This window comes from Cariama cristata, unplaced genomic scaffold (assembly GCF_000690535.1).
Source record: "Cariama cristata isolate BGI_N322 unplaced genomic scaffold, ASM69053v1 scaffold36828, whole genome shotgun sequence".
Taxonomy (NCBI): Eukaryota; Metazoa; Chordata; class Aves; order Cariamiformes; family Cariamidae; genus Cariama; species Cariama cristata.
This window is the reverse complement of record NW_009632326.1, coordinates 1-12,546: the sequence shown is the minus strand read 5'-3', so window position 1 is coordinate 12,546 and position 12,546 is coordinate 1. Positions and strand designations below refer to the sequence as shown.

Here is a 12,546-nt window from a genome sequence, read left to right as displayed (position 1 = left end):
ATTTTCAGACTCTTCATTAATGGCACTGGGAACCTAAGTAATTTCATTGTTTTTGACAATGTTGCTCTAAGTTCTATGCCAAAAGAAGTTGTGGGAGCAGTCAGAATGGGATTAAGCAGTGGACTGAACCAGGATCTCCCAAGCTAAGCAAGCACAGATTAGAACGTTCAAGTCACCAGTATGACTCAAAACATACTTTATTCAAAGAACAAGATTCATGGACAGGAAAATGATGTTTACAAGAAAATCCAGCAGTAAAGAAAAATCTGATTACCGTTGAAATTAACTCATCGTCAAGTTTCATATTTTTGATTAAGGTTCTGAACAATTATATATCCATATCATATAGAAATATTAACATAGGAGTTTAATATTTCTGTAATAATCAGGTGTACCTGCAGAGTGTGCTTTCACGGTAATGCTTGTATATTCAATAGTTTCTTCACCGATTCCTTATACTGAGACATGTTATTTTCCGTTTCACCTTCATTTTTAAGTGCAATTACAGAGTTTCTGTAATTCTTAACCACTTCAGATGCAAGAAGCTCTTCCTTAGTTACATTACTGACATTCTCTGAGGCTTTTATTCGAAGTAGCGTATCCAAGGCATTTTTCTGAGAGGAGCTATTTTCCCAGACGTACTCTTCCATGTCTTCCTCAGTCTTCTCACTCTCCCACATCTCAGTTTTCTGGAAGAAAATATACATCATCTTAAAAACTACTCGGGATTGAAACAAAGCTACAATAATTTGAAGAAGCTTCTCTCTCGTACCAATTCACTTTAAAAATTGTTGTGGAAGGTATTTTCCCTCCTTTAAAGTACAAGGTTTGTAACTCAAGCCTCAAACAGAGTTCAAAAGGTGCCTGTATGCTGTACACTTTCTGTGCAGAATGAGTTTCTCTCCTCCCATTTATCAAGTTCTTTATGTATCTAGCAGATATAACCAGGGGAGTCAGAATGGGAAGAAAAGCTTATGGACTATGCATAATGAATAGCAAAAAACCCTTTTAAAACGACTAATTTTAAATAACCCTAAATGCTCATGCTTTGGAAGGAGCCACCTACTATTATGTCCCTAGCATATGATTTTGGTATGTTTACATTGGCTATAAGATGCGAAGTGAGACAGCTCATACCAAGTAACCTACGATGGGAGACAGTAATCCTTCACCATTTGGGAAATGCTTTAATTGTGACTCAAGGAAAAGCACCACCAATTAATCCATTTCCTCCTCCTGCAAACAAATTGCTCCTCAAAAGAGCCTCTATCTCCAAGGTGCTAATTTTTCCCTAATTAGCGTTGCAAGATTAGACAGGATCAGAAGTTGAACACAGACAGAAGACACCATCCCAGTGCCTGTAAATACCTGGCTTGTGCAGTTGTTCTTTACCAATTTTGTCTTTGAACATTTCTCCGATTCAGCAGGCCTTCCTCTACCTTCACAGAGTGTTTAAGGGATATTTCAAATGTTATAATCTGCTATTTTTGTACATATAATTTTTATTGTACTTTGGTAAATACATATGCTTCGTAGATATATTTGTATTTTTAGATAATGTAGATTGTACATTTATTTGTATATTTATAAATACTTAGTACTTTACTGATGCAAACAATAAATAGTATACTTACATTACTTCAACTATATAAGAATCACAATTTGAAGTATTTTTGGTTGATTTTTGGAGATCATGTTTTCCTTACAATTGTTGCAGAAATCATCTCTAAATAAAACATATTTCTCTGGGAGTAAGTTCAAAGAAATACTATACTACAGCATTTACATCATATGGATTTATTTTTTTTTTAAAATCCCTTGCCAGAAAGGGCTCTTCAGTAAATGTTTAGCTATGCTATGTAGAATCCAAATAAACCTGGCAATCACAGAAGGGCTGGGTTTTGGGGTTTTTTTTGGTGTTTTTTTTGGTTGGTTTGGTGGGGTTTTTTTGTGGGTTTTTTTTTTGGTTTTGTTTTTTTTTTTAGGGGGGTAGCAGGGGATATTCTTCATTTTTCATTTGTTTATTTTAAGGTATTCTGCCCACTAGTCAACAAGGTTGCTGCAGTCAAATCACAGCATTTAATAACCTTTAATTAAGACTCTTTTTGTGTCGGCGTCCCCCCCCCCCCCCCCCAACCCTGTGTGCTTGAGTCTGTTTATCTGAATTTAAAAATACTTTCACAAATGCTGCATCCTGCACCTGGTAAATGGAATCTCTTGTCTTTTAAATCTCCAAGTCTAAATGTTTACTCAGAAACAGTGATGCACACTACTAAAAGGCTCATATGACTGACATTAAAACCTGGCCACAATACAACACAGAAGTAAAAGAACCTGAATCAATTTCTAGAGGGGGGGAAAAACCAAAAGGACATACTGTAGCCTGTATTGCTAAAACAGTAGCAGAACAAGTAGGTATAGTAAAATATTCCTTGTATGTTTGAAAAATACTGCAATTCAATGTGGAGATTTACATAGTTTTAAATTAACGACACCATCCTGTTTTACATACCCCTTGTTTATCTGCATAATGGCTATCCAAGACATTTTTTTCCTGAACTCTGAAAGAATTTTAAAGCAAAAGCTTCTCTCACAGGGATAGGGTTTCTCAAGAGTAAGGGAATATGGGTATTGCCCCTGAAGTTCAAACAAAAGATCACTGTGAGGCTTTTAAACACCTTTAAGTTATAGCAGAGACAAAAAAAAAACCCAAACCCTAATTACAGTGACTACATTTATCTCGTCAGGAAATTCCTTCTCTGCACACATTAAGTTACAGGATTTTGGAGATGCACCCTGATAACCACATTACGATTTCCCTATCTCTTTTGAGTGCTACAGAGCAAGAAGATTTTAAAGGAGGCCAAAGAAACTTAAGTATTTCTTTCTTGGAATCCTTCCCAGCAGAACGGTGTGTCAAAATGGATTTTAAAATAAAATCTGACTTCTGGGGAGGAAGAAGGCAGGAAGGGGGTTGACAGTAGGGGGAGATTTCAAAATGCATTCCTCAGCCCTGCTACAAGAAGCCAGTATCCATTGCTGCGACGTTGGTGGCCGTGCCTCCGAATGAAAAGCTATCCTCCTGTACACAGGTCCAGACATACATCACAAACAGGAAACTCAAGAGAAACCAGAGTTTGGCAAACCAACTGTATCCAGTGAAACTTAAATACCTTTCCAACCAGATTTACTGCAAGAGAAAAAGGGAACCTGGAATTATAATTTCATTTGAAAAAGTACCCTAGGTAGACAAGCACCCATGAACTCTGAATAGTGGAAACATTACAAGCGTTGTAGTCTCAGTTTAAAATGTTACGAAGAAAACTAATGAGACAACGAAAGAAACTTCAAAAATGAGGTCTTCATCACTCGAGGTTTTGTTAGTTCATTGTTTTTGTCCCCTACAAATTTAGTGTTAGTAAACAGTGCAGTAAGAGTCTTACAAACGAGAATAAAACTGTGGGAACTGGAATACAAGCGGCATTGTGTAATGCTGTTCTTGAATCCCCAGGTAGTGAATGAGGTTAAAAATCAAGAATGTGTACTTCTTCAGTGACTTCACTAAAAATGATTGCTTCATTCTATCACACCTAAGAAAGAATCTCAGTAGGTATTAACCAGTCTGGCTGAAGATGCACTTGGCTGATAGTTTCAACTGTTTTTCTTACCAAAGCTTCCAATAAGAATAACTCCTCCCTCCGCCCCCTCCAAAAAAACCCCAAAAACCCAGAAAACAACTTTTCATATAAAGTCAAAGCATCTAAACCTATTACTAAAGAGGCAGAGCGATTTTTTTTTCTACTTCCTAATACAAATATAGAGAATTAATTTTTTAATGCCATAAACAGAATAAGGATTTGTTTCTAAGCAAATCTTTTACGCTGCAGTTTAAGCCAGCATTGTGGGAGGTTTGCAAGCCTTTATAGTGCTTAATCTGAAGTGCTGACACAGTATAACTACTAAAATAATGCTCTGGCCAGTGAAATTGCTTTTTAAAAAACAGTCATTAAAAAAAAGCTTCAATTTATATTGTACCTTTAAGTATAGAAGAAAGGTAAGCATTTTTGATCACTTAAGCAGGCATTTCACCATCTTTTTTCTTGGTTTTTTCTGCCAATTTAACTTTTTTCATTTTGCAGTCACAGCGATATGGAGGAAAATCAGAATTGTCAGTTGTCTGGCTTTTCTTTTGGGGAACACATTTTAACTAAAATTTGTAAGTGGCACACAGAAATCTTCAAGGCAATTAAAAACATGACTCATGTTAGTCAATTTTCTTGTCAATGGTTTGAATAGTTAAAAATTTAATGCTGTTTAGCAAAGATCAAATACTTTACTGGGATTTTTTCTTAAGGGGAAGGAAAGTTAAGTTGCAAGTCAAATTTCAAACTCTGTATAGCCTGGAATAAAGACACCTATTTCTTAGTACTGCATTGAAAGAAAAGACACTCTGTGTGGTACAATAATCACAGATGTTTCAGGTAATACATGACAGCTATGCTAACATTTTCTGAATTACTGAGTACCTTCAATCCAAAGAGGAGTTGCCAAAACAATAACGTACTTACTTCTTTGCCTATATTACACCTCTGCACCGTACTATTAAGTTAACAACTTAAAAAGAAATATCAACATGAATTCGTAAAGAGGCAAACCATATTTGCATCTGATGAGATCGGATACAAAAAAGTTTAATCACTTGGTGATACAGAATAGGTTAAAACACATTCTTCTGAATGAGCAGAACATTATTTTCTAGGACACAGCAACGGCACAAGGCAGGAAAGACCTCTAGAGCATCAATGAAAATCAGGAGAAAGACTGTGAGGACTAAACATTCCAGTAAGGTACGAATGTAAAATAGAAAAGGAGAACAAGCAGAGACAAAAAGAACAGAACAGAAAAGAACAGTCTCAAAAAATAATACTGGATGTAAGAGATGCTCTCACATATAATGGCACTCCCAGGCTTAATCTCTGGTTCTGTTACTAACTTAAGAGTCCTCAGTAGTCACCATCATCTAGGTTGTCTCCTTCAAAAATGAGGACGCCACCTAATTTCTCTGGGCTGAAGTAGCTGCAGGTATTTTCTGGAAAATCCAGGCTTCTGAAAGGGTCATTTGTAAGGTGTCTATCTAACTCTGTTTTCTGAATGCTGATCAGATAAGATTCGGGTCTCATCACAAAAGATCAGTGATATTAAGGGTCCAAGTCTTTGATGATCTTCTGTTCATTTTGTTAATATCTATGCCCCATAAGACTTCATTTCACTTCAACATTTAGACCGAAAATTAAACAGCTGTAAAAGTGATATTTATGCATCAAAAAGGAGCCTTGTTTCTCCAGGAACTAGAAACATAGGGCTTAAACATAAGGTACTGCAAAAAGCCTACTACGGTCTGAAATAGCACAAAGACAATTTTGAATTCAACCTTTTGCTTGAATGTTCATCCCTCGTGGTTCCAAGCAAGAGGTACAAAAAAAGTTTAACCTACAATATACATTTCCTGTCAGCAAAACTCTTTCCTTTGATTTTAAATGCTTGAATTCAGAACTTCAGAGAAACTTTATTAAATTTAACATCTACTACGCCACTTAGCTTTATCTTTTCTGACTCACAGTAACAAGACTCTTTCAAGTTGTTAGATTTTGTGCACTGGTGAGTGCACAATGAAATGTAATACGTATTTCAAAACAAAGTACATATTACGACATTTAGAGATCACCCTTACTTCAGCCTCAGTTTGAATTACTTAAACTATACATAATGACATATTGAGAAAGAACACTATCGTAGGAAGGGCACAATTACATCACACTTCATTATTCTAAGATCTCAAAGTCAGGAGATTTACACTAAACAGTCTTCAGTCATACTCAATGGTGCCCAGAGCTCCAAATCTGTCTCTCCCAGGTCCATGGCTCTAATCACCAGGCTATGGCCATCCTTTTTGGTTCAGTGAATCTTGAATTTTCTTCTGCCCATGGAGAGAATTTCAGCAAGACTTGACTATCTCCCTCCATCTCCCATTTTAACCCTACAACCCATGTGTCATAACATCCTGAGTGTTCAGAACATGAAGTTAAAGTATACTTTTGAAACTTAAGTAGCCAGAGACCTGCTTAGGCTTCAAAAGTGGACTCACATCCTTTCACGTATTTTAGGCCAAATTACACGGTAAACTCCTACTGTGAAAACTGCAAAATTCTACTGTTACTGAGTTCTACTGGCACAACCTGAAGTGATAAACATTATGCCTACTTGTAAGGGTTTAAACTTACTTTAGACAAAAAAAAGACAATACAATTTAAGTGCTGACTGAAGTCTAGAGAAAAGCTATACAATGCATTTTAGGATTATCACCAATGGTTATGTAAAAATATTCATTCAGCTGCATGCACACACAGACTCCCCACCCCACCAGTGCCTTGCAGTTGAATGCTCTACTGAAAAAGGAATGCAAAAGCACTGTGGGACACTTTCCTCAAACTCAAACTACACAGCTGTGGGGTCCACAGATAAATTTCAGTGAAGCCTCTAGTGTCACTCTGTCCATTCTTCAGGTTTTTTCCTTCCCTCACCTTTCAGCTTTAATGTGCCTATCCTTCCATTTCAAGTACTATTAACATCTACAATGCAAGCACAATGCAAAGAGACGCACCCAAAAGACCCTTTGGCTATTACTGTAGATACTCAGTAGCCACTTTCCACTTATCCCTACTTCTATATTCCCTCTTCCTTACTGTTCTTTTTCAGTCTTGAATCCTTTTTAACAAGACTCCCGTAACTAGAAAAAGCAAGAGAGAGTTCAAAATGTGCACAGAAAGTGCTCAGATGCCTCCCCTTTACAGTGCCTATGAATGTTTTTCCTTACCGGAAAATTAACTTCTTGCTTCACTTGTTTCTCCTTCCTGCTTTCAACTCATAACAGAACTGTACTTTTTAGTGATAAACTATTAATCCAAGTATGAAGAAATCCATTTATCATCTTTTTTAACCACCTGAGGGCAGCAAACTCCTACTCTTTAAAAACCACTTAATACCATGAAAATACGTTCAGGTTGAGAGAGATGATACAGCATTCAAGAGCTACCATCGTTTAAAGGTAGCAGAAATACAACTGATTGAGCTGCTGTTTAACAATCTCTGTAATATACTGCACCCTTGCATTGATTAATTCAATCCAGGCACAATCCTGGGGGATAATTTGAAAGGAATCATAGAAAAAGTTCAAAGAAGAAAGTTCAATTCTTACCTGATAGTGCAAGTCATATTTACTGAATACATTCTAAAAGCTAATAACACACAAATATTTGATTAATAACCTGAAAACTATTAACAGGGAGTAAAAGATATGCAGGTATTTTCAAATAAGAAAATAAATTAACACTCTAAAGTTTTAAAATCTCAATGTTTTCAAGATAACTGAACTCATGGGCCTGATATCTATCAGCATTTATCAAAACTAAGGTGAAAATGCATCAGTCTGGGATCTTAAGGTACACTTCTTGCTTCTTACACATCTCTGTAAGTAACAAAGACTATAATAAATTGAGCTCTACATCAGATTTAGGCAGCCTCATTAGCCAACCTCTAATTCAAATAGGTTGAACCAAGATCACAATACATAGACCCCTAATTAATGCTGCTCCCACTGACCCACACCAAGAAACAGCACGCTGTCTCACCAGGCAACCACTATCAATCCAGCAATATGCTGCCAATATTCCGAACAGCTTCCCACAGTTTTTCTGCTTTACAGTATATCTCATGTGAACATGTGATAAAAGAGGATGGATCAAGAACCAGAAGATGAATTCATGTTTTTTCTCCTTGCTTCCTCCACTTCCTCTATTAAAAAAAAACAAGATTTTTTTTTTTTTTTTGGCCAGAAAATAACATGCACTATAGATTCCCTTTGCCAGAAGCAAGTGTAGCATTATCCACTGCAGGAATGTGTTCTAGGGGACGAAAGAAAATGATCACATTTCTTTCTTCAAAATGAAGGCGGGTTATTTGTTTAAATACAGATCAAACACCAACTGGTAAGACTATGCTGTGATTTGGTAAATTCTAACAATCCTGAAAGGTCCTGAGCACCCTCAGCTTTTGCAGAATTTTGCATGGACAAGTCCATTCATGGCATTTCTGTATGAACACAAGAAGACAGGCAAGACAGTACAGTTATAAGTAGTATTGCATTTGAAACTACGAATTCGTAGGGGTTATGCAGCCCAAAAGGCTACCCAGTAGTATCCCACCTCTCCTACAAGTAATCAGATAGCTTCAGCTACTCTCTCCGTTCCCAAGTCATGAATGTACCTTTTCTGCACTCCTGCCACCTTTGTCAGCTTCTTCATCTTAACAATTTCTTCTGACCATCTACCAACAGTCTGACAATTCTTTTCCTCTGTCCCTCCCTCCTGCAGTATGGAAACTCTGATGCTTCTTCTAACACTTAGAAAACCAAGATAAAGCAGACATTCATTTACTCCTTCCACACACAAAACAAACCAACCAGACAAGTAAAGTTGCTCCTTCCTTTCAATTCCTTCCCTTTTTCTTGTTTCCCCATGCATTCAAAAAAAGGGAGCTCTTACACACATGATCATAAAAAACACCTAAACTTCTCTGAAAGTTTTTCTACAGCAGGTTCAATCCCCCGACATATCTTCAAACCTTTCACGATTTCGCTATCCTGTCTTCTTGCATCATCCATTCATTGCTAGCAGGTTAGAAGAGACAAAAATGCTAGTCAGTGCATTAACCCATCAACATGCTTCCCTCGCTTTGGCTGTAGCACCTTTCAGAAAAAATCGATTTGGATAACCTTTTATTCATTTATTTATATACAAAGAAACTTCCCCACATCGCAATCCAAGAAAGAAATCCATTCTTAACAATATATTCAGAGCCTTGAGGCAGAGCAATACCCACACCAATTGCTGATAATTCCCCTCCTTTCTATTTTGTCTTGTTGCATACTTCAATTGTAACTCCACTACAACAAGGATTCTTGCAAATCAATTCTACCTGAGTCCTCTAATTGCAATAGCAATCGAATTAGTGAGCTGAGGATGTCCTGGGTTTTTATTGAGGCTGAGACTGGAAAAGCATACAAGAAAATCTGTAAGAGAGGCTACGAGACAGTGACAAGTTTTGTCTTCTAAGCATGCATACAAGGGGCCAGAGTTAAACTCTTCGTACTCACTACTTTACGAATAACTTTCTGCTGGAAATGCATCTCTACACAATGGAGCTGCATAGCACATAGCTCACTACATACCCAACAAAACCCCAAAGAACTGTCATTCTTTTAAAAAGGTTTCAGATTCCTAAACTACTAGGATGCTCTAGTTCATAACTGTAATAAAAGAATTGTGCATCACTGGCAATTAAAATACCATTACACTTGAAATTACGTTTCCTGATGTATATCTGCATGCAGTTTTTTCTTTTATATATTCACATGCTTGCTGGTTCAGAAAATTCAGAAATCCAGTTATTAACATAAATTACAGAGTTATGCCATGTGTAGAGAGATGGTAGGCAAAGTTTTCAGGACCGAGGGCAAAGTTTACATGCAGCCAGCTTTCCCTTCGCTTAGCAAGAATGGAACGCTGCCCTCACCTTTTTATCGAATTCCATCACTCACATGCATTAAAACACAGCGTGGCACTACTCTGCTGGGAAAGCCATCAAATTTTGCAGTTAGTTCTGTAAACAGGATCGATGTTACTGTCTACGTGGAATGCCAGTCCCTGTCCATCCCCGTCCAGTATTGAAAGTTCATACAAATTAAAATAAATCATACATTGTTTGCTTATGGTTTACAAAACGTATCTGAATTATCTTTCAGCAAGTTATTAAAAGGTATTACCACTGATCATGGGTGAAAAAAAAAACCCAACCACAAAACATGCGACACAAAATAAAAAAACATGTCTCAGGAGACTATTAATTATTCATGGAAATCAAAGACAATTACAACTGATTGATGAACTCATCAAATATTAACATGGAAGTTGAAAGGTAATAAAAGGGCAAGAGACTTGTGCATATTCAATACACACTGAACACTCACGTAGCAATATCGTATAGCCCTGTCTTCCATCACTAAGTAATGCTAGAGCAAAGGACAGATGTGGTGTTCGTCTAGAATTAATAAAGTGAGCAGTGTCTAGCTCTCTTGTCATTGCTTAATACTGGAAACTGATCTGTCATGAATTTAAGATTTGTAAGGCAATGTAATGCTGTTGGGGCAAAAAATACCCATGTGTACAAAGCACTTGAAATCCAAAGTCAATGTATCTTTTAAGATGTTAGTATAACCTGAATTTAATTTGATGTACTCTACAATTACAAAATGTATCCTTCAAGGCAACTTCCAGGGAAGGGGAAATATAGCTCATCCTCCTTATTATGCTTTTTATGTCATCACTGCAATGATCAAAATCAAGAACACAAGTTCATAAAAATGCTAAATATGGAGAGTTAATTTAAATACTACAGAACAACTGAAAACAGTAAGTGTGAATTCTGGTGGCTAATTAGCTACAACTTCTTTAAAAGAGTACATCTATGGAAATACACTGATGATGAAGGCTTTCATTGTCTGTCTCAAACAACGTGACTAATAACATATTACATTTAAACAAAGTTAAGTTACCCAAAACACAACTATGGGTTTTCAACAATAATTTCACTTCAGACTGCTAACTTGTTTTCTGTAAAAAAATGGCTGTAAAAAACCAACACAATTAACCACAAAAAATACAGGAGATAAGTCTGAAGAATTCACTGTAAAAGAGAGATCGGCAGTCTAAAGATATCTTCTTAGAGGACTACTTCAGAATTGTAGTAGATTATCAATAAATTGGAATAGTATCTTTAATGCTTTTGCATTGGATATTTCACATGTATAACCATTTAACAGAATGAACTACTGGGAAAAATTCCAAATATGCCATATCCTGAATGATTATAGAAAAGTTCATATTACACTTGCTTTGGCAGAAATATTTATCGAAAGAGTTACAATAATTTTATATATTTTTCAGGACACTAACTCTGATGCAACGCAATGCTAAAATTAACAGAAGGTGAGGAGGATGTCCTTTTTCTGAACAAAAGGGAGCTCAGAAAAGCAGCCTAAGTCCTCACTCCTTCCAGTTTAAGGCAAGATTTGTGAGAGCACATTTAAGAAGCAGAATACTTCCAAGTTACAGCCATGGTTTATCACAGCCCAGGAAGAGCCCACAGAAAGACAGATTCTAAGTAACAGATAAGAGTTTGGAACCAGGCAAAATGTAGATACTGTGCTGTATGTTAGTTTTCATAGCTTTAAAGCCAGTAACACACCTCTCTCCTTTCTTGGAATAGATTTGGTTTTGTCTTTCAACACGGTGACTGTTAAAAATGCATAGATAACAGGTGATAATCACAGAGCACACCATTTCTCTGGATGCACTCAATTCCTATTTGAATATTGTGCATAGGCAGCCCAGCACGCTGCCAAACTCAAGGTATGGTTAGGAATCCTGAGAATTAGGGTGTTTTCTGCTAGGCTCAGGGTCTGTTTTAGGCTTGTTGTAAGAAATGAAGTATTGTGAAAGAATCTATTATTAAGGTCAAAAACTTCTGAAAAGAGGCAGACTATGTATACAAACAAGAGAATAGCATTTGTGAAGTTAAAGAAACATACTCTAAGTCGACCGGGGCACTAAGATTCAAACATAAGCAACTTATCTTGGTTGAATTTGAAGACAAGTGAGGTGGGAGAGGAAAAGAACCTAAGATAATTTACTTTAAGCTGCGTACAGTCCTGGAACTTCATATAAGACAGACTGCGTTAGAGAGTTATTCACAATTGCTTACCCAAGATTCATGGTACAAAACTGTGAGGAGGTGTATGCCATAATCATAGTTCTGTCTTCTTAGCGGACACCTGAAATTCATAAACAAAGCCAGTCTTTTTGAAATCAAGCCACTGAAATATACTTTTAAACAAAATGTTAAGCTTACCATCAAAATTTCTGATTAGTAATGTAGTGAATCTTAGGGAAATGTGTTTGATTCACATGCATTTCTGAATTACACATCATCAAGAATAACATCATGAAGGCATGAGTGTTAAAAACATGGAAGAATGGTCATCTGCAAGTCAGTAGGAAAACATAGAAAATGCAAGAATTGACAGATTTTCAGGAAACGTTAAAAATTTCTTTGCCCTCTGTGCCAAAGGGGAATCCAATCCTAGAATGGTTTGAGTTGGAAGGGACCTTTGAAGGTCATCTAGTTCAAGCCCCCTGCTATGGGCAGGGACACCTTCCACCAGACCAGGTTGCTCAGAGCCCTGCCCAACCTGGCCTTGAACACTCCTAGGGATGGGGTAGCCACTGGTGGCGTTGAACACTCCTAGGGGGGGGGCAGCCACAGCTGCTCTGGGCAACCTGTGCCAGTGTTTCACCACTATCATTGTGAAAAATGTCTTCCTTGTATCTAGCCTGAATCCACTCTCTTCCTGTTTAAAGCCATTGCCCCTTG

At 37.0% G+C, this 12,546-nt stretch overlaps 1 protein-coding gene across 1 annotated transcript; it reads right to left on the bottom strand.

Annotated features, from left to right (window-relative positions):
• Positions 1 to 410: 410 nt before the first annotated feature.
• LOC104166401 (28S ribosomal protein S35, mitochondrial-like) lies at positions 411 to 11,947 on the bottom strand (the record flags this gene model as incomplete). The annotated part of the gene is made up of 2 exons (XM_009706303.1): positions 411 to 689; positions 11,878 to 11,947. Coding segments are annotated over 2 exons (349 nt in total), but the record flags the coding sequence as incomplete, so codon positions are not given.
• Between the last annotated feature and the right edge of the window lie 599 nt (positions 11,948 to 12,546).